The 22,211-nt window shown below is 36.3% G+C and overlaps 2 protein-coding genes and 1 pseudogene across 2 annotated transcripts; all 3 read right to left on the bottom strand.

Moving 5' to 3' along the window:
- Window positions 1-507: 507 nt before the first annotated feature.
- LOC113767741 (inorganic pyrophosphatase 2-like) lies at window positions 508-2,755 on the bottom strand. Its single transcript, XM_027311921.1, has 4 exons — window positions 2,505-2,755; window positions 2,224-2,345; window positions 1,909-2,110; window positions 508-1,172 (listed from the first exon to the last, which is right to left on the bottom strand). The coding sequence occupies exons 1-4, from the start codon at window positions 2,643-2,645 to the stop codon at window positions 810-812; spliced, it is 828 nt and encodes a 275-aa protein (XP_027167722.1). The 5' UTR covers window positions 2,646-2,755; the 3' UTR covers window positions 508-809.
- A 5,415-nt stretch (window positions 2,756-8,170) lies between these two features.
- Window positions 8,171-11,975, bottom strand: LOC113767853 (F-box/LRR-repeat protein At3g03360-like). Its single transcript, XM_027312057.1, has 3 exons — window positions 11,061-11,975; window positions 10,797-10,943; window positions 8,171-8,461 (listed from the first exon to the last, which is right to left on the bottom strand). The coding sequence occupies exons 1-3, from the start codon at window positions 11,973-11,975 to the stop codon at window positions 8,171-8,173; spliced, it is 1,353 nt and encodes a 450-aa protein (XP_027167858.1).
- A 4,025-nt stretch (window positions 11,976-16,000) lies between these two features.
- On the bottom strand, window positions 16,001-17,728 carry LOC113767854 (annotated as a pseudogene).
- Between the last annotated feature and the right edge of the window lie 4,483 nt (window positions 17,729-22,211).

Genomic DNA, 22,211 nt, shown 5'->3' on the forward strand with positions numbered 1-22,211 from the left:
GGGTAAAAGTTGAACACGTTGTGTTTGGATTGCATTTTCCATGATTTTTCATGGAAAAATTACTGTAGCGATTTGATGTATGTGAGGAAAAAAGGTAATAGGGAAATGTGATCACGGAAAACGACGTAATTTTTCGATGGAAACCGGCAATCCAAACAAAGCCGCGCGTGTTTCAACATTTGGTTCTACGCGAAATTGCCTACTTTTTCACGTAAAGTTAACCTAATCGAACAATGCATCTCCTTCAGAGAGGAAATGTCTAGATAAACTATGCATCTGCTTACTTCATGGTCAAATTGCTCCTTGAATGGGTCATCTGGCTTGCTTTGGCCTCAATTTTACTAGCGGTGCAAATACACCTTTTAGCAATCTGCTTTCCATAAATTTGATTCTCTAATCATCCATCTTGGGCGTCTCTTGGATTCACGAATTGTTGAGATGTGATCTAGTGCCAAGTTTCCATTAAATTCTCGAATGCGTTATCCAGAAATATGAGCACATATAAAATTCTGAAAGGGATGGTCCATAACGAGCACAAACTAAACCTCTTACGATGAAGTTAATAAACCATAAAATGGTTTGAATCTGAGCCTCAAGTGAGAGTAGGCCAGTTCAAATCTGTACATACATACACACATTGGAAACAAGTGCAGATTTTCACTGTGTTTCTCGTGGATCCCTCTTTGATCAACAGATAAGAGTTAGAAAACCATGGAAAACCTAGCAGCAAAAGCAACTAAAAAGTTGGGTTATTTGGAGTTGATCTGCGTCTCCCACTAAGTTTGGCCATCGGGAAAAAGCATTGGCCACTACTGAGGAACTGATAGAGCTTGAGGTAAGGCCTGGTGAACTGACATAGGAATTGTCTGGAACTTGCAGTCGGTTGACAACAACTGAGACAGGCTTTCCTCTGCGGCGAAAATGGAGTGAATCAGTTGGAGAAGAAGACGTTCAAGGTCTTCACCATCGTTCCACTCGTGTATCTCTGCCCTGAGAAGCATTCGATTCTTGCAAATCAAATCCCAAACTGGGAAATTCTTCCTTGGCATCATGTAATCTCCTTCCTTCAACTTTAAGCTTGGACAGAAGTCGCCAATCCCATCGCCAAGATAGATGAACCTTTTCTTCCCTTCTTTAGATATAGATGCTTGAATCCTTTCTATGACCATACCCTGTTTATGCAAAGGAGACAAAAAAAAAAAAAAACAAACAAACACCATTTTAAGACCAAAGAGTTTTAAGATTCTGAACAATTAATGAGCTAGCTATTTAAAATCCTTCACATTAAGTAGACGGTTTTGAATGCAAGTACAAATTGTGTTGGCAGATCCATTAAATTAAGGACAAGGATGTTGAGTGAGAAACTTGAGGTTGATCAGTTGGAACAGGGTTGTTGCGTTAATTAATTGATTTATGTCTTTTCAATCGTTGCTCATTATTAATTTATGTATTTGAAACCAACTGAGCTAGGACCACGTGAATTTCTCAAGTAGATCGCGACCGGTAGGGACCTATGAATTGTTTGTTTATTAGTACTAATTTGACACCGCGAGACATGGGTCAAAATGTGCTGCTGAAGACAGGAAAACACATATTCCAGTATATTCCAATCTTGAAGAAAACTGACGACGTGATAATGATTCTGTATCTACCAAACTCACGTGTAAAATTCTTTTTCAAGACAATTTCTATCCTTGAATACGTAGCAACTCCTTGTATAATTTTTCTGGAAATTACGTACGATGGACCACTCTGGATTTCTCTCTAAGTAGTATCATCGTGCCTTCTAGAGTAATGTCCTTAGACTTCGAGAATTTTATTAAAACTTTTACTTTGAAAAAAAAAAAAAGAAAAGGCAAAACACGGAAAGATACCAGTGTTGTGGGGTTGGGAAGGAGGATTGTATACCTTGCACATGTTAGGAGGGCAGCGATCGCAGCCATGAGATGCTGAGTGGAAATCATGATACGGGAGGATTCTCAGCCTCCCATTCTCGTCAACGTAGCCTGGGTTCGTGTTGATTTCTGAGAAGCATCCCCTAATTCCCAGATGGTTTAGAATTGTCTCGATGAAGAAGAGATTTGCATCACTCACTATCCTCAAGTCACACCTGCAAAAAAACAAAAGATGAAAATCCATTAGTCCCGAGAAAAGCGGAGGAGAAAACGCTACTATCAAGGAAGCAGAAATCTTAGAAAGAGTTGGTGATGAATGGTAGTATACCCTAAGGCATGGGCTGATTTGATGGCCGGTACAATTCTGGGATGTATAGGAACCCTTTTCAGAACCTCTTCAATGTCCTGGATGGTTTTTCCGTTGGCATGAAGCTCCCCCATCATCTTGTCCTGCGATATTACGACGGAGCACAAAAACACCACCACAAGTAAGTCGTAAATTGCAGGACAATAATAATCTTATGTGGTTATTCGCTAATGAAGCCATCGTACGTAAAAGGACAAATGCAACTAAGATTTAGCAAGATTAAAACAATATTAGAGATTTACCATGAGAGAATTCCAAGGCATGGTGGGAAGAAGTTGGTTGAACAAGTCAGTAAAACCTAACTCATCCAGAACCCAATTATCACTATCCAAGTCGATAATCGTCTTGTCGAAGTCGAAAACCACCACAATTCCGGTGGCCATTGTTATGGAATCAAGGAGATGGTGTGGTTTTTGCAGAACCTTGGAGTGCGGGCGTTTGTTCAAGGACGGATACTAAGAAAGAGAGAGAGAGTTGGCGTGTTTGTTTGATGGATGCTAGTGAGTAAAAGACGTGGGGATATATATAGGTCTGGACCCTGGGCCGTTTGGGTAGAGCGTGATGGGCAAGCCTTACGGTTTGTGTGAATAATCAATAATGAATCAGATCAAGATGCCAATGGAATATTACGCTACGCGAAATTGGAGACCTGGTGGCGAGTTAAAGCAAAAGAAAGACCCACCACCCCACGCCTTCACGTCCCCTTCCTTTATTTTCTGTTGTGCAACGGTCACGTGCTCGCTCTGGATTTGTTGGGATTTTGTGATCTTGCCTCCCGAATCATCCTAGATAGCCTTTTGATCTCGCGAGTGTGATCATCGGACGGTTAAAAAGGGAGCTGTGGCTTTGGCGTCGGCACATTCACTTTGGGGAATGAATCAGGAATTGCGCGGGAATATGAAGAATATTCGGAGGGGTGGGTTAATTCACTATTCACTTCTATCCAACCCCGAAACGCATTTGCCAACTTAATTAAGGGATAGGATATTCCGTTGAGATGCTTAGGACAATCCACGGCGGCTCCCCCCGTTTTTGGGGTGCAAGACAAATTGACTCCTCCAAATCCAAGCTACATTATATGAACGGGTTTGTTTGTATGGTACAAATTATTTTTTTATATAATTAATATATTTTTCAATCATTTTTTTTATCTTGCATACACCTCATCAAAAAATTGTTATAATGTTTTTTTTAAAAAATTATTTCACGTGCAGAATTGCTTTTTTCAACTAAGAAAAAAAGTTTTTTTTTTCTTTACTGGGAAAAAAAAAAGATTAACAATTTCTGCGTGAGCACCCACATCACATGTTGATCCTCTTCATCATCTGTTAGAGAGCGAAAGAGAATCTTACGCGAAATCAAGGAATATTCTTGCACGCACTCAGTCGGGAATCAGGCCACTGTACAAAAGTGAAAGTTGCGTGAAATTGGAGTCATGTTTGGCATGATAGAACTAGTCTAAAAATAATTATTACTACTAATTTAATGGAGGAGTAAGAGAAACGAGTTTAGGATCAGCTTCAGGCAACAATATAAAGATCCAACGAGTTCTGTCTCTCCTCTCGTCGTCTGTAGCCATTTAGCTGATAGAGACTTGAGAAGGGGTCGGTCGTGGTCCACTCCGAAAACAGAAAATAAGCGATGCGGCGAGAAGAGGAGAAGGATTAGTGAACTGATTAATATAGGAAATGAATAATAATATAGGACGTAGTAACAGAAGAGATTAATTGGACGGTTTTGGAACATGAGGCAATTCACATGATGATTGTCAAATGATTTGTATGCCACGTAGGACCAGCACCTATATCCTCCCTCCATCCACGCTCAGCAGATTTTCTATTTTCTCAATTTCTTGGGTGGCCACTGCACATAATAATGATCAACCAACAAGTTCTTCTTTCTTTTGAGTGATGTATTGAATATACGTTCCTGAAATTGCATTGCCCAATTTCAAATTTGATCGCAAACGGAAGAGGAAGAGGAGGTGGGCGGATTGACCGACCGGTCTTTTTCTAGATTGTACATGCTTGCTCTTGGCTAAGTAAGTGGCCACTACGGCAATTCGAAATTTCCCTCGTGCTTGCAATTTGACGACAAAATTCGGTTAATCTATGACCGTCCCTGGCTGCATTTGCGCCCTTCTCGTCTATTTGGATTCAACTACCACGTACGCCGCCAACTATATATATATATATATATATATATATATATAAGAATATATGAACAGAAAAGGTAATGCGGAAATTATATGATTTTGTTTGATCGAGTGGTGGAGAATCGATGGATGACAGGGAAACGAAACCACTTAAATTAAGTGAGCACGATGGATGAAGATGACTCCCGCTCATCGCATCGCATATTCCTTGGGCACCTTCTTGGCATTGCTATGCTCCTCCGGCTCCGCAATTGAGGGATTCATTTGGGCATATTCTTTGATTGCTCCGCAATTAATACTTGTCATATACCTTCAGAAGTTTTTAACTTGCGAACTGGGCATGGGCTTCATTACTGGGATTTATTGTGATCGTTCCACGTGTTTTGGCTGGTATGAATATGAACTCCAAAAATGAACCTTCATGCTAGAGACTGGAAGAGTTCTCTGCTTGGTCGAAAGTTAAAAGTGCAAAAAGGTGAATAGGAAGGAGTTCGGTCCTTCGCAGAAGTTGCTCAAACACCTTTGGCAAATGTCTTCTTTCTGCAAATTTCTGGAATTGAACGGATGGTTGAAATCAATCATCACCTGTCACTTTTCTTTTGCAGTAGTGAAAGATGCAGCATATCATGTAACCGACAGATTCTTTGCAATTCTCACTCTAATCAATCAATTAAATACTACAACTTCGAACCAAGCAATCACATGTGTTTCAACTTTCATGGGAGGGATGCATGCCAATCACAAAGATGGTGGAAGGACATTTCCACCCCACCCGATTTGGGCCGTCTGTCAAGCCAAGCGCACCTTTTCTTTTTTTTTTTTTGGGAAAGGGGGAATCGCACATATATATATATATATATATATATATATATATATATATAGTTTAAGCACTAAGGCAAAAGCTTTCGAATTCGATATCTAAACTGCTGAGGCCTGGACGGACCCAAGTGGAATATCTGGACGTGCATTTGGCCAAAAAAAAATAATAAATAAATAAAAATCGTGGGGTTGTAACCTCCATCTTTTGTGTGAGTTACTTATGGTATTGGTCAGTCGTACGTAGACGTAGTGTGTTTAATTATATCGTATTTCGTCCCAGCATTGTGAGTTTCAATTGATATATTGTACTCCTACCAGACAAACACCAAAATGAATGCCTAACAAAAAACACTCATCCGTGCACAGAAAATTCCAGGCTCGGTGCTCGCGATCTCAACTTGAAAAATCGGGGCATGATCATCTCAAGCACTAATTGTAAGCGTCCGAAGTATCACAATGTCATGGGCGGGGGAAAAAAAAAATCCCCCCTTCTCTGTCTCTTGTTGGTGTATTTTATTGTTCTCTTCTCTTACTTTCTAATGGATGCGTTCACAAAATTGTAATATATTTTTAATATGATGTATGTAAAATAAAAAAATAATTAAAAAAATATGTTGTTAGTCTAAAATGCTTGGATTCCTCAATTTTTGAAAAACAAGTTTTTAATATACACAAACAAAAACAACTCCAAAAACACCATATCCATACAATATATCAAAAATAACTCCAAATATATATATAAAAAAAATTACGCCACTACCCATCACTCTCCACCACCTTATTGTCACCATCCCCATACCCACGACCCTCTCTCTCTCTCTCCGCCTATCTTTCCTCTTTCTCTCCTCCTTCTTCTCCTTCTTTCCTTCTCCTCTCTCTTCTTCTCCTTCCTCCTTTCTTCTTTCCCTTTTCTCGCCCCCTATTTCCTTCTCCTCCACTTACCACAACATTCCTAGTCACGATCAAATCTGATCGCGACCAGAAGTCGTGACCAAGACGGTCGTGGTTAGAGTGGTGGCTAAAGTCATAACCACCACCCGCGAGCAGGAGAGGGGTTTGGAGTTGGGGGCAAGGAGGGGAGGGGGGAGAAGGGAGAGGAAAGAGGGAACAGGAGGAGGAGGATGAGGGAGATGAAATAGAGGGAAGGAGGAGAGGAAGAGAAAGGAGAGAGGGGGAGTAAAAGGGAGGAGATGGTGGTGGGTCGTGTAAAATTTTAAAAAAATATCCCAAAAAAATTGTAAATTATAAAAATATTCAAAAATATATTTTAAAAATATCTTTAAAAACAATTCAAAAAATATCTACAGTAGAAATTTTTCATATACACAATTACAGTAAAATTTTTAAAAAACACCCTCAAAATAGTTTATCCAAACAGAGCCATAGATCTTTCTATGTTTCTCGTAAGAAAATGTTAAAAACAATGTCACTGAGTGTGTTTGGATTGAGTGTATTTGAGATAAAATAATTTGTTTCACAAATTCCAATCACCGTTTTATCTTCACAATCATATTTTTATCTCACACACATCACATCACAAAAAGTATTACAGTAATTATTTCAAAAAAATCATTCAAATAAAGTTCTATCCAAACAAACTGGGCTGTACTTTTGCCACACATTACGTATTTACATTCAAATATAATCTTTGATTGCTCAGCATCAACTACTTTTGATTGCTCAGCAATCAATATTAGTCATGTAACTTCACATTTTAAAATGTTAAATACATGTTTAAACCATTTAAGCAAATCTTTTATTAGGGTCTTTTTAAAATTTCGAACTAATTAAGGCCTTGTTTGGCAAACAAGTTTTTGACCAAATTTGTCTGTTACAAGTTTTTTTAACAACTTTAACTACAGTAACTTCAAAAAAATTTCTCAAAATATTTAAAATATACATTTAAAAATATCCAAAAATTTACACATTTTAAAGACTTTTTGCTTCTAATATACACATATATATTTTTGGTAAACATTTATTTGGCATGTTTGATTATCAAAGCTTCCCGCAATAGGTAAATTTTGTGTTGATTCTTGTCAAGAAAATAACCCCTTAAAAGGTGAGAAGAATAGAGTTGGGAGAAGGAGCTGCTATTGCTATTGAATCCCCTTGCTTTATGAACACTAGTTGTTTCCTTATGGCTAATGGTATCAGAGAACCATGAATGATGTTGGCCTAAAAGGCGGGGCCTGTTTGTGAAGACAAACTTCAATCAAAAAGTTGAACTCACGATTTTGCCCCTTAAAAATTAAGCTTGCAACTCACGTGACAGCTATTCCCTTTGTCTTCACGGTGAAATTACACGAAGTACTACAAAACATGTATTTTGGTTAGTTCGGTGATATTTTTAGCTAACAAAATAGTTTAATGACCTGAACAAGTACTAGTGTATAGTTTAGTGATATTTGGTGCAATTTGTTCTGGAAAAAAAATCGTGTAGTTGCTTTAAAGGAGAATTAGAATTGAAAATATACCTTATTATTATTATTATGCGATAGCTGTTAAATTTCATAGCCATCTACCTCCTCTTCAATTCGGGAAGCAAGTTAATTTCGTTATAGGTTGATGGTGCTAACAGCTCGGTGCTATGAAATATTCGTTATGCATTGATGATGTTGGCGGCTGATGCTCTGAGATGAGAATCTCTTACCAACCAAGGTCGACTAATTTAGGCTTGCGTATCAATTTTCATGTATTACTTACTAATCTCACGCGTGTGCGTGTTGGGTTCATTCTTCTTCATAAAGAAATTGTTTAAAATATCCTTAAATGCACAACTACGAATTAAGAAGTTGAGGAATACTCCAACTATAACTATGCACGCCAATCCATCGATGAAAAACTTGAAAAATGAACTTTAAGTTGCCAAAAGCTGTAAAAGAAGCTGATTAAAAAGATCCATCAAGAAGAAGAGTTTGGATGCTCAAAGAATTAAAGGATGACCAGTTTGACTCCTTGAGGCGTTACTCTTTCAAACTGCCGGCGCAACCGATGCTTTGGATGCCTTTTATTTGAATCTTCAGATATACGAGTGTCAACAATGAATTCCTCAAGCGCAACCGCATATGTCAAAAGGTGAACAGCAAACTCAAACTCAGATAAACGGTGAGAGTATCCTCCAAACTTCACAGTTTTGAGGTGTTCATTGGCAGGGCAGCACGCGTACTGAAACGCCGTTAACCTGTTCGCGTCTGTCATCGACTCATACGGGGCCCACTCAATCTGCTAACAGCAGCATTCATTATAAATATATATATATATATATATTTGATCATCTATACACTTAGGCTTCATTTGGATAGGGTGAAATGGACAGAAAAGAAAGTATTCAGAGAGAAAGGACAACCATTTCTTTCCTTTGGGAGTTTAACAAGTACAGAAAAGAAGTGAAATGAACGGATAAAATCTCCCTCCAATTGTTGAAAATTTTTCCGCCCAAAAGTGGGAAGAAAAGGACGGAAAGATGATGGGGCGCCAAAAGACATTTTTAATATGACAAGTTTGTCCTTTAGAAGCTGATACAAAAATTCATTATTCCCAATATATCCTAAAACTGATTTCTAAAAGCACTATGAAGCTTTCTCGGTGGTCCTGTGTCATATACTTTCACTACTTCCAGCAAGTTGCGAAATCAGAAAACTTGGCTTTCATTGGTTCTTCACCCATAATTCACCAAACAAAAGGTATTTCTTTAACTCAATCTCTCTTTCTTTCTTTGCTTAGTCTTCACTAGAGCATTGTGAAAAAAGTATTTTTTTTTTGTGTAGATTCTTATTGTTTATACTCTAAATTTTTTGTTCGTTTTCTGTCATAAAATTCTTGTTAATGAACTCTTGATTTTATATTATTGATTTGTGATTATATCTTGCATGGTTATGGTACATGACAGCTTTAGTGGTGATAAATGGATATGAAATTTGAATGCATACAATCTGTTTGTTTATTTGCCTATGTAAGATTCAAATTGTAAAATAATCCATCTAGAGTTCATAAACAATACGTTAGCCTCTTTTTATTATAATAATGCATCTTTCTTTGAAATGATTAACAAGATGATGATACTAGAAGTATTATTTTGAATGGTGGCTGATCGTCAAAACCACTTTTATTTACTGTAAATTATGTCAGCACTTTAAAAACATTACTATTAGAAAAATACTTCTTTTTATATTGATATTTAGAATTTTAACATTGTATTTGATAATGACTCCATAACCCTTGTAAATAAATAAAATTTGTTTTTAATTATTTACTCATTCGTAAATTTAGTGTTCTAATACAAACAGTTTTAGATGGATAAGGAACAAAATGAAGTCGATGGAGAATATGACATTCAACAAAGGAAGCGACAATTGGTTGCTACTGAAATTGTTTGTCAGGAAGCAGGTTAAAATCCCGCCTGCATAATAACGTTGAAACCCGCAAGCAGGATTCTGTGTTTTTTCTATTTCAAGGTTAGCTCGCATGCGGGTTAATGTTATATTTGAGCGCGAGAAGAAAAAATTGGTAATTAGGCTCTTTGGGCATTATAAGTAAATATTTAAATTAATGGCAGTTTTATTACACCAATATTATTGTATTATCATTATTATGATTATTGTATTATTTCTTATGCAAATATAACATTTAATTATTTAAATTTGATTTTATTTTTACAATTTATAAAATTTTTATCACTTATATAATATTTTTAAAACCCTAATACATCTAAATTTGATTTTATTTTTCAAATTTATAAGATTTTTATTTAAAAAAATGGGATACGGATAAGATATCCGGTTGGTTCGATATGCATAGGTGCATATGAGAATATCCGAATACTCTTTAAACCCGCATGCGGGTTTAAGGAGATTATGGCAACTCTCTGACACACTAGTTACCCGTCCAACTTGTGTGTATTAAAATATATTTAAATATTATATTTCATATTTTTGTTATTTAGAGTTTAACAAATAGAAAGGGCAAATAGAAAGGGCAAATATGTAAAGTTGTATTCTCATAAAATCCTTTCTTTCCAAATCTCTCCAACTCTCAAATGAGAGAAAGATATTTCTTTTCTTTTCTTTCATTAAACTCCCAAACGAAATATGCATCTTTTCCCTTCTCTTCTTTTCTTTCCTAAGCTATCTTTTCTTTTCTTTTCTCTTCCTTCATAAACTCCCAAACTAAGCCTAACTGACGGCGTGTGCATATTTTCGCTGATTAATGCATGACATACTTAATCTGAATTTGAAATTTAAATTTTATATATGAAACATAAATTTAACTGTGATAGTACATGCACTTAATTTTAGTGTATGTTATGTATATGTATATCTTGCAAGAGAGAGAGAGAGAGAGCAAAGTTAATTATAGTTGGGTTTAGGCATACATGGGCGGCTAAAAAAGCCAACAATCTGGTATTAAATTAATTGAAAACAAGAACATGTCCGCATTACTTCCGTGAATTCCACCAATTGAACAACAAACAAGATAATGACATTTTTCGGCAACTTAAAAAAAATTTGCACATGAATACCAACCAAGGTAGAATACTTGATGAATCATAAAAGGTTACCTGCATCACAAATTTACGTAGATATGGAGATGCATTAAACAGAGCAGCGAAGGACAAAAGAATAGATTCGGATGTAGACAAGACGTCCAGCTTAAGAACTCTGAGCTTCTCCATTTTGGGAAATTTGCTATAATACCTTTCGAAGACCTGAAGGTATATATCAATCAATACATGAAACCATCATATTATCACAGGGCAGATCTGAAATTCAAGTAAGAAATTCAAACATCGAATAAAGCAGCTAAAATCTCTTTGTTCTCTCACAGTTTCTACGTCAAGCTGTGGAATCTTAAGATTAAGCTCCACCAGTTGATTGAGGAGGCGTTCTGACATCCTCGTGATGAAATCAGGTATTCCACTGCACATAATTAACGGGTCAACGTCAATGTGGACAAGTGAAGGAACATTTTCAAGAACCCACTCCTCGCAACGGGTGTCTCGACTCGTAAACGATTCAAGATGTTCAACATTGCATAGCTGGATGGAAATCTTAACGATGTCACGAATCTCCAACTTCTTTAGCTTGAGTGATGGTCCAGTAATCTGCAGGTTTTTAAGCTGAGATGAACCTTGGATCGACAAATGTTCAAGCATAGGACAGCTGGATAGGAAAGATTTAGCCATCTGATCATCCACACCAACAAACTTCAAGGACAGCGACTTCAGGGCATTGAAGAATGAGGCAGAAAATGAAGAAGAATTGCTGGTCCAATTCAAAGGCAGAGTATATTGTTGTATCCTATGATTCCTCCTTCGCCTCCTCCTCCTCCTCCTCGACGGTTCTGTTAAGTCTATTTCGAGGGCCCGGACTTTCCTTGACAGCACAAACTTGATCCACTTATCAAGTTCGCAATGGTAACCCTCACGATCAAGAGGCAAGGCAATTCTGAATTTCTCTAGAAAATGAGACCTGTGCAAATCCAGAACACGATTGACCCGATTGACATGGCGTAACTTCTCATTCTGGGACAGATGGCCTCTGTCCCTTTTACCATTAGTCTCTTCTTTTCTTGGTAGATGAAAGTCGAGGCGCGTAATATGTGTCCATAGGTACCTCCATCTGGTTGAGAGTAAGCTAGTGAGTATGGCTTCCTTCAGTGTCAACCAAGAAAGTATTGAAGCAAGAATGTCATCGGGCAGTTGACTAATCTGGTCTTCCCCAGTAAGCTGATTATACATACATTCACGCCAGTGTAACCAAGAAGCAGCAAATTACAATTAGTTAGCAACAGCTTTTCCTATAATAAAAAGTAAAAACTAAAAAGCAACAAATCCTTCATTAATGTTGCTACCATCGTACTGACACATCTAAAGCTGCCTTTCTGAGGTTTAGGGTACTGTTCCCATAAAACAAGCATAAAATAAAGGTACCCAAAGAAAAATAAAAAAGTCTGGAATTTCCGACCCGAAATCAATGAAGACCTCAATTAGAGCCGTAAAAGAGTCGAATTGGGCCAAACTTTTTGCTATCATATTCGACTTGTTACGAATTGTGTTCAAACTCAACTCATTAAAATTATCCCGAGTTAAAATTCTTCGCCAAGCTTGGCTCCTATCACATAAACGAGATGAACTCGACCTCTAAAAAACGTATACGTGCTTAAATATCTTATACAAGTTTACTATTCAACAATTTAATTTGCCTATTAAATGAAAATTTTCACCAAATATATTTCCAATAGTTAAACAAAAAAATCCTAAACAATCAAGACAAGTTTAAACAAATAACTGTGAAAATGATCCTAGATGAGTTTAAACGAATTTTTTGCGCCTAGCTAAGTTTGGCTTATTTAGAAAACAGTCCTAATTTGACACTTGAGTGTAGCGAATTTGGCTTAATTAATTAAATGAATGAGCCAAATTCAAACTTAAATGATGTGAGCTGAGTTGAGCTCACAAGCTATTCATTCGTCTAATAGCTCTAATTGCAACTAGGTGGTGGAGTTTCGGATGTTTTCTGACAATAAGCTGTGCAATCCCATAGTAAAATTGTTTAAGTAAAAATAACTTGTGGACAATAATGATGATTAAGATTTTGCTGACTGCAGTTCGAATAGAAATCTAAAAAAAAATCAATGACAGAAAGACATAAACACCCGCCAGTCCACCCAAACTTCCAAAAAACCCCCTCACCCCAACAAAACGAAATTACATTATACAAAAAATAAGGGTACCAATCGCAATACAAATAAGCGGACGAAATCTAAACCTTCCAATTGCAAGTTCCTTATTTGACAGAAGTAAGATTGATCCCACTTGTCTTGTCTTAAATCTTTGACTGATTGATTATATTTCAAGCTAATTCTTTGACGTTATATAAGCATATAATCTCTCTAACGTTTAACACATTGAACCAAAGAGGCAAAAAAAATAACGAATCCATCGTAACGTTGAGACTTAGTATGGATGAAAGCATGGTGATCAAAACTATCTATTAAATTGAGGCTGGACAAAGGTTTCATAAATATTTTTAAATCAAATAAGAAGAATTATATTATATATAAATAAAGGCATATAACAACCTCGTATGGACTGCTGATCTCTAACCCAGTTGATGCATTAGGAGTTGCCCCCACCATTGTGTTAATAGATACTAATAACCCTGAAATTCAAAAAAAAAAAAAAAAGTAACAAGGATAAATAAAAAATCGAAGAATGTCCAGGCACATGGATGAGGAAATAAATGCTAGCAATTATGTCCCAATTCAAAATTTTACCTAAAGCACCTTTGTCCGCGGTGGGGAGGCAATTCTGGCAAGAAAAACAACCTTAGGAGGTTAGTGTTTTCTTGTCGCCTAAACCAAGATTTGCAGAGAACAATTTTTTTTGGTGGGTTAAATAAAGGCTTTTTGAGAAGCCAACACATGTATCATATATATATAATAAAGTCGTATCCTAATATTTATTCCTCCGTATTTTCTCTCTCCTACGTAGCTTAATGAGACGGCAAGAAGTTTCCTACATGGCTTGCTACTTTTTTGTTTGGATGTATATCAATTCTTATTTCCTATAAGAATTCTTAATATTATATGATTCTTATTTCCTACCCAAACAAGGAACTAAAAAGTAATTTGATATAAATAAAAGAGACATAAATCTTCTCTATTAGATATATAGGAATAAATGATAATATATATATTTTTTATGGTGTCCTTTTTTTTTAATTTTTTTTACAACTTCATCATACATCCTTTTTATTTTAAGATAATCTACCCGTATATCTAGACATGAAAATTGAAGAAAGTTTTTACAAGACTCACAGTCCCCATGCATAATTGATGTACAAAAAGAAATGGCACTTCATCTGATTGAAAATTTCTGGAAAAGTCCCTAAAGAAAATGGAGAGTCATCAACCAAAGAAATAAACGTACCTTGCATAAAAATTGTAGGGTTTTATTTCCTATAAGAATCCTTTTTATTTTAAGATAATCTGCCCGCATATCTAGACATAGAAATTAAAGAAAGTTAGCCAAGAAAATTTTTACAAGACTCACAGTCCCCATGCATAATTGATGTACAAAGAGAAATGACACTTCATCTGATTGAAAATTTCTAAAAAAGTCCATAAAGAAAATGGAGTGTCATCAACCAAAGAAATAAACGTACCTTGCATAAAATTTGTAAAGTTTTATTTCCTATAAGAATTCTTACTATTATAGAATTCTTATTTCCTACCCGCAGCGTGTTTTTTTTTAAAAAAAAAAAATTTCTTTGGGGAGGCTTGGTAGAAGTGGGGAAGCTAAGGCCTCTTAGCAGGAAATAAAACGGGGGTTTTTTACAAAATGGCCCGCTTAAATCTTCTTTGTCACGCCCCTTGGGCTAGCTAGCTAGCAGTTCAAAAGGGTGTGTATTAAGAAGAGCAAGAGTTTAGTTTATGACCAGGATGGGCTTGCGTTTCAACTTTGTGAATTGGTAGTTGGGCCACTTGAATTCTTTCGCTTAATAGAAACTCGCCAAATTTCATGGGTTTTCTGAAATGTTTCCGTAAATGTTGTGTGATGGTAAATTTAGTTTTTTTTTAGGTGCAGATCTCGTGTGTATTCTACTGTCTTGGCTATTACTTAATGTGCTAATAATAATCCAGCTAAAGCTTTGCTAGCTAATTCAAGTGAACGGCTGATAAAATTATACACTTCTTCTAAAACTAGTCAACGAGATATTGTTGATATTTTTCACTGCCCAAGTTTTGAACTTGTTGGTCCTGGCAGGCGGCCAGATGAAAAAGGAGAGGAGGTAACAAGGGGGTGGGAAAGGGGAATTGAACGGGCGGGGGTGGATAAGGAGGAAGGAGAAGAAGGAAAGGGGGTGGGGTGGGGAAAAAGAGGGAGGAGGGAGTGAGGGTAGGGTAAGAGTATTGGCACTCTGAGAAAGTAGCAATTGCACTCCATTCCATGATATACATATATTTTTTTGGATATTTTTCTAGTTTCCTTTGGAAAAAAAGGTTCCTAATGGTCACGAATCCAAGCTTGGTGGTATACGTCATCAGGAAACCGAGAGTTTAAAGTAGTAAAACCAATGATAATAAGTGACTAGGGGAGGTTTAAAACTCTATTTTCACGTAGATCAAGAGAACAGATCCTTTGACCTTCAATCTAATATTCAAACTTTTTTTAAAAATATTTTATTAGTGAATGTTTCGATATTCGTTTGAATCGGTGATGATTTATCATATTCTCCTTGACCTTTTTAGATCTCTACTTGGATGTAGATCAAAAAATCTAATTTCTTGACCTACATTCTAATAATCAGATTTTTCTAAAAATATTTCGCTAGCGAGTGATTAGATACTCGTGATTTGAATCAGTGGTGATTCATCGAATTTTTCTTGATCTTTTTCTATCTCTCCTCAATAGAAGTAATCATAACATAAAATCTATCATTAAAACAAGCTTTCTACGTACCTTAAGAAAACGACAAAAGACGTGAGCTTCAGCTGCCCCCACACGTGTGCAGTGCAGTCACTATATAGCCATATTATTGTCATTTTCTTTTTTTGGTCTGCCGCTCTAATCTTATAAAGCTATTACACTGCTACTGTGATCCTCAACCCACAAATTAACACTACTGCTTGGAGGATACTGACTGAGACTGCCAGCGCTACTGGGGGCGTCTACACTGCCAACTTCCGAGCATGCAAACAGCCGAAAATCTGTTGGAATTTGACAATTTGTTGTGGATGTACGCAGAAAAGCAGCGGTTCGGTTCGGTTCATTTTTTACCCGCTCCTCCTAGTGTTTTGGTTTTGAACAAGAGTTGTCTCTCCTCCTTTTGACCCACACCAGCATCCTCCTCTTCATTCTCACCGTAGGGAAATTGATAATGCAATCTTCCTCCGCCGCCCACCTGTCAGTTAGTGGATCCTTCTTTAAATCAATTTGATACTACTATACAATAGAGTGCTGGTAGTATGAAAAGGTACTACTTCTACATTTGGATCCAAAGACTCGCATATTTCTTAAGTTTAACTTGCATCGATATGAAAGACAGGTAACTCTAAAGAAGAATAAGAAATCCAAGAACAAAAATAAATACGAATAAGTAGAAGAAAGAGAAAAATACAATGCTGGAAAAAGCAAAAAATATTAAGTAATATTTTATACACTCCTCTGTGTGAAAATCTTTTTTATAGTGGTAGGTAGATTCAGATGGATGATATATAATCTTTATTCAAATTTGAAATTCACTCCTATTCGTGCAAAAAAAAAAAATCTGTGTACTCAGAGTATAAAAGATTTATTCAAAATAATAAAAAAAAAGAAGCCTTGGACATACCTAAATTGGGTAACAAAATGGTGAAGGAAGATAGAAGCTTCAAGCCTGGCCAGGTCAAGGCCCGGGCACAGCCTTTGTCCACCCCCAAAGGGAGTGAAGCTGCTGCCGCTCGTGTCCCGCTCCTGCAATGTGCGGCTACTAGTTTACTTTTTCCATACCAATAAGCATAAAAATCAGAAAATGCTCACAATATCTGATGATATTTTGTGAAAAACTTGTTGTAGGCAGCTGCAGTTGAGGCCCAAAATATTACGCTACTATTTGAGAAATCAAAGGGAAGTCTATTTGTTTTTTTTCTTTTTGAAGGAAAATCAAAGGGAAGTCTACAGCAGGGAATTGGTCATATATATATATATGTGTGTGTGTGTGTGTGTGTTTAATTTCTTACTTGCCACCGCCAGGGGTTGAACAGACAGGGAGAATCATATGCATCTTCATCCAGATGTATGGATCTAAAATACGTAAATACACACTATTCTTTTGGTATGAAATGTCCTTTAATCTCAACGTCCTTGGTGACTTTCCTCATTACTCCTATGATTATGTTTCCCATTCGCAGTGTTTCTGTGATCACCTGCATTATGCATGCATGCATATACACATATATATATGGTCAAAACCACGCGTATATAATTGCGGCTGGTGGTACATAATGAGTGCATTAATTCATATTGATTGGTTCTAACGGGTTTCCAGTTTTGAAGTCATATGTTTCCCCATCAGCTCAGTCAGAGATCTTGGATAAGTGGAAACAATCGTAGGATTTCCAAATATATGCGACTTGAACACCTTCCCATATCTACAAATGAAAGATAAACACCCCAAAACTTCATTTAACCAGCAACAAGTACACTATCAAACGTCGTCATACTACAAGAATATCATCATTAGCTAGGTAGCTAGCTTTATTGAAGATTTATAGATATAAAACGGCTTACATGAGACGACGCTTGTCCATGAAGGTCTCAGGGCGGTCAGAGTAAGCGCAAGAGATGAAGTCGAGGGTTTCTCCGAGAAAAGGCCATCCAAGAGTGCCTAAAGGGAGTCGAGGAGTGGTGTAGCTTGACAGGAGTTTGCAACATATGAGTTTCCTGTAGAAAATAATGGCGGACAGGAGGATTGCTGTGGCCAACAAATTGCCCGTACAATTGTCCATTTTGGAACTTTTTTTTCCGCTAGCTACTTAAGCAGGAAATCAATGGTAAATCACTAGTGTTTTCCCCTAATCATGGTGATGTAGCAATACCTTTGCAGAGGAAAACAGTCGGGCATATGGGCCGACGTTCGAGTGAGAAAGAGATTAAGTTGGGTAACCCCTCTTTTAATGGATGTAGATGGGTGCGGCAGGAAAAAAAAAAGAAAAGAGAAAAGAAAGGAACGTGATATACTGTATGTATGTGCTTGAGGGATAATTTGACGAGTCAGCACATGTTGCCTCGAGGGTTCGTGCGCTTCATGTCGGCTGGACCAGTGTTTTCGGCCGATTTTCTTTGGGGATAGTGGCCCGACCAAATTATTGACCGCAACTTTGGTCCAAAATCCAAATAATATGGAGTATGGTGGATTTTCAGGGTCTTGGGGGTTTTGAGATTTCTAATCCATGCAACAGTACTTATTGAAGTTATATATCCATCCATGTGATAAATTTCACTTGAAGCATAGATAACTCATTCAGATATTTATATTTATATATATTAAAAAAAAGTCAATCAGATTCAGCGACTACTAAATCTTGGTCATGAATGATTGGAATCAAAACAAATGTATGCATGATGAGATCTCTACCTATATATTTGTTTTGCAGTGTAATTGTTATAGCATTTGATAAAATTTTCTAATCGGTACCCTAGGGTGTCATTTGTTAATAGGGCTAGATTACGCCTAATGACCTAATTTATTATGTAAACGCACACTCTCATATTTAATGCACCTCTGTATTTAGATTTTTTTAAAAAAATAATTTTATATTTGATAAAAAATTAACACCTAATATCCCTCTTAATGAGTGTCATTAGGGTACTCGTTAGTTAAACCCTCATTTTATTATGTCAAAAATCACTACTCTCATATATAGGATAGCAGCTGGTCTTTTATTTTTTTATATTTATATTTTTGGATGGAATATAGGGGCTGATCGGCATGACGATGATGGTAATGCTACGGATGTCCTCAAACAAAAAAATAGAACACTATAGAAAATTAAATCGTTGTACCCAAAACCCAGCCTACTTCATTCATCGAAGTGGGTAAAAGTAGTAGTATATGATAGATGCAGCTCAAAGGAACGAATTTATGGGGTGTAAACTTTGGATAATTTTCTAATCATATTGCTTTTATTACCAAAAATTTTTTTTAAAAAAGGGAATGAACGATTCACACGTCATGAAGTACTAGGAGTAAGGAATAAGAGAAATAGACAGAAAATTAGAGAATTGTCCACTAATTTTATTTAATAGAAATATGAATATTTACTCCTTTGACAACGGAGAAGACATAAACGTAACCATGAAATAAACAAACAATCAGGGTAAAAAGTAATTAAAGCAATCCGTGAACTATTACGTATAACGCAAACCCATGAATGAAAAGACAACACTGACAAAATCCTCAAGATCAAGAAACCCTCATCAGAAAATGTCAGAAAATGTCAGGAAGAAACCCTCATCAGAAAATGTCAGGAAGAAACCCTCATCAAGGCCGGCGGAAGGCTGACGGGTCGTACTCAAGATGTCGATGAATCTTAAAAGCGCTTTTGTACCGTGCACCCACCGCAGAATCAATGTCTATGGGGTTCAGCCATACATTAGTTGCTTTCTCAAATACATCAACTCCTTTGGTGATGACTTGACCCTCATAAGTGCGTCCAGAGTTCTTGATAACCTTCTTCATGATGTCGCAATCTTGGACACAACCGAGGAGCAAGAATTGTCTCGCCATGATCTGTTCCTCTATGTCCCGTGTTTCTTTAGTTTCATACGTCACGGATTTCCACACACCTAGATACTCTCCAATCTTTCCGGCACATCTGTTCAGTTCAGGCGTACTTCGGTGAGCCATAAATCCAAATAAAATGGAGCATGGTGGATTTTCAGGGTCTTGGGGTTTTGAGATTTCTAATCCTTGCAACAGTACTTATTGAAGTTATATATCCATCCATGTTATAAATTTCACTTGAAGCATAGATAACTCATTCAGATATTTATATTTATATATATTAAAAAAAAGTCAATCAGATTTAGCGACTACTAAATCTTGGTCATGAATGATTGGAATCAAAACAAATGTATGCATGATGAGATCTCTACCAATACATTTGGTTTTGCAGTGTAATTGTTATAGCATTTGATAAAATTTTCTAATCGGTACCCTAGGGTGTCATTTGTTAATAGGGCTAGATTACGCCTAATGACCTAATTTATTATGTAAACGCACACTCTCATATTTAATGCACCTCTGTATTTAGATTTTTTTAAAAAAATAATTTTATATTTGATAAAAAATTAACACCTAATATACCTCTTAATGAGTATCATTAGGGTACTCGTTAGTTAAACCCTCATTTTATTATGTCAAAATCACTACTCTCATATATAGGATAGCAGCTGGTCTTTTATTTTTTTATATTTATATTTTTGGATGGAATATAGGGGCTGATCGGCATGACGATGATGGTAATGCTACGGATGTCCTCAAACAACAAAATAGAACACTATTGGAAATTAAATCGTTGTACCCAAAATCCAGCCTATTTCATTCATCGAAGTGGGTAAAAGTAGTAGTATATGATAGATGCAGCTCAAAGGAACGAATTTATGGGGTGTAAACTTTGGATAATTTTCTAATCATATTGCTTTATTACCAAAAAATTTTAAAAAAAAAGGGAATGGACGATTCACACGTCATGAAGTACTAGGAGTAAGGAATAAGAGAACTAGACAGAAAAATTAGAGAATTGTCCACTAATTTTATATAATAGAAATATGAATATTTACTCCTTTGACAACGGAGAAGACATAAACGTAACCATGAAATAAACAAACAATCAGGGAAAAAAAGTAATTAAAGTAATCCGTGAACTATTACGTATAACGTAAACCCATGAATGAAAAGACAACACTGACAAAATCCTCAAGATCAAGAAACCCTCATCAGAAAATGTCAGAAAATGTCAGGAAGAAACCCTCATCAAGGCCGGCGCAAAGCTGACGGGTCGTACTCAAGATGTCGATGAATCTTAAAAGCGCTTTTGTTCCGTGCACCCTCCGCAGAATCAATGTCTATGGGGTTCAGCCCTACATTAGTTGCTTTCTCAAATACATCAACTCCTTTGGTGATGACTTGACCCTCATAAGTGCGTCCAGAGTTCTTGATAACCTTCTTCATGATGTCGCAATATTGGACACAACCGAGGAGCAAGAATTGTCTCGCCATGATCTGTTCCTCCATGTCCCGTGTTTCTTTAATTTCACCCGTCACGGATTTCAACACACCTAGATACTCTCCAATCTTTCCGGCACATCTGTTTAGTTCAGGCGTACTTCGGTGAGCCATAAATCCAAATAATATGGAGCATGGTGGATTTTCAGGGTCTTGGGGTTTTGAGATTTCTAATCCTTGCAACAGTACTTATTGAAGTTATATATCCATCCATGTGATAAATTTCACTTGAAGCATAGATAACTCATTCAGATATTTATATTTATATATATTAAAAAAAAGTCAATCAGATCTAGCGACTACTAAATTTTGGTCATGAATGATTGGCATCAAAACAAATGTATGCATGATGAGATCTCTACCTATACATTTGGTTTTGCAGTGTAATTGTTATAGCATTTGATAAAATTTTCTAATCGGTACCCTAAGGTGTCATTTGTTAATAAGGCTAGATTACGCCTAATGACCTAATTTATTATGTAAACGCACACTCTCATATTTAATGCACCTATGTATTTAGATTTTTTTTAAAAAAATAATTTTATATTTGATAAAAAATTAACACCTAATATCCCTCTTAATGAGTATCATTAGGGTACTCGTTAGTTAAACCCTCATTTTATTATGTCAAAATCACTACTCTCATATATAGGATAACAGCTGGTCTTTTATTTTTTTATATTTATATTTTTGGATGGAATATAGGGGCTGATCGGCATGACGATGATGGTAATGCTACGGATGTCCTCAAACAACAAAATAGAACACTATTGGAAATTAAATCGTTGTACCCAAAATCCAGCCTATTTCATTCATCGAAGTGGGTAAAAGTAGTAGTATATGATAGATGCAGCTCAAAGGAACGAATTTATGGGGTGTAAACTTTGGATAATTTTCTAATCATATTGCTTTATTACCAAAAATTTTTTTAAAAAAAGGGAATGGACGATTCACACGTCATGAAGTACTAGGAGTAAGGAATAAGAGAACTAGACAGAAAAATTAGAGAATTGTCCACTAATTTTATTTAATAGAAATATGAATATTTACTCCTTTGACAACGGAGAAGACATAAACGTAACCATGAAATAAACAAACAATCAGGGAAAAAAAGTAATTAAAGCAATCCGTGAACTATTACGTATAACGCAAACCCATGAATGAAAAGACAACACTGACAAAATCCTCAAGATCAAGAAACC

Source organism: Coffea eugenioides, chromosome 4 (genome assembly GCF_003713205.1).
Source record: "Coffea eugenioides isolate CCC68of chromosome 4, Ceug_1.0, whole genome shotgun sequence".
NCBI lineage: Eukaryota > Viridiplantae > Streptophyta > Magnoliopsida > Gentianales > Rubiaceae > Coffea > Coffea eugenioides.

Excerpts from the sequence above, each read along its gene's own strand:
- LOC113767741 (XM_027311921.1), bottom strand. The coding sequence starts at position 2,645 with ATGGCCACCGGAATTGTGGTGGTTTTCGACTTCGACAAGACGATTATC. Across the intron at positions 2,111-2,223 it reads AAATCAGCCCATGCCTTAGG|GTGTGACTTGAGGATAGTGA; the intron begins GTATACTACCAT and ends GTTTTTTTGCAG. Across the intron at positions 1,173-1,908 it reads GCCCTCCTAACATGTGCAAG|GGTATGGTCATAGAAAGGAT; the intron begins GTATACAATCCT and ends TTGCATAAACAG.
- LOC113767853 (XM_027312057.1), bottom strand. The coding sequence starts at position 11,975 with ATGTATAATCAGCTTACTGGGGAAGACCAGATTAGTCAACTGCCCGAT. Across the intron at positions 10,944-11,060 it reads CACAGCTTGACGTAGAAACT|GTCTTCGAAAGGTATTATAG; the intron begins GTGAGAGAACAA and ends ATATACCTTCAG. Across the intron at positions 8,462-10,796 it reads TACGTAAATTTGTGATGCAG|ATTGAGTGGGCCCCGTATGA; the intron begins GTAACCTTTTAT and ends TGCTGTTAGCAG.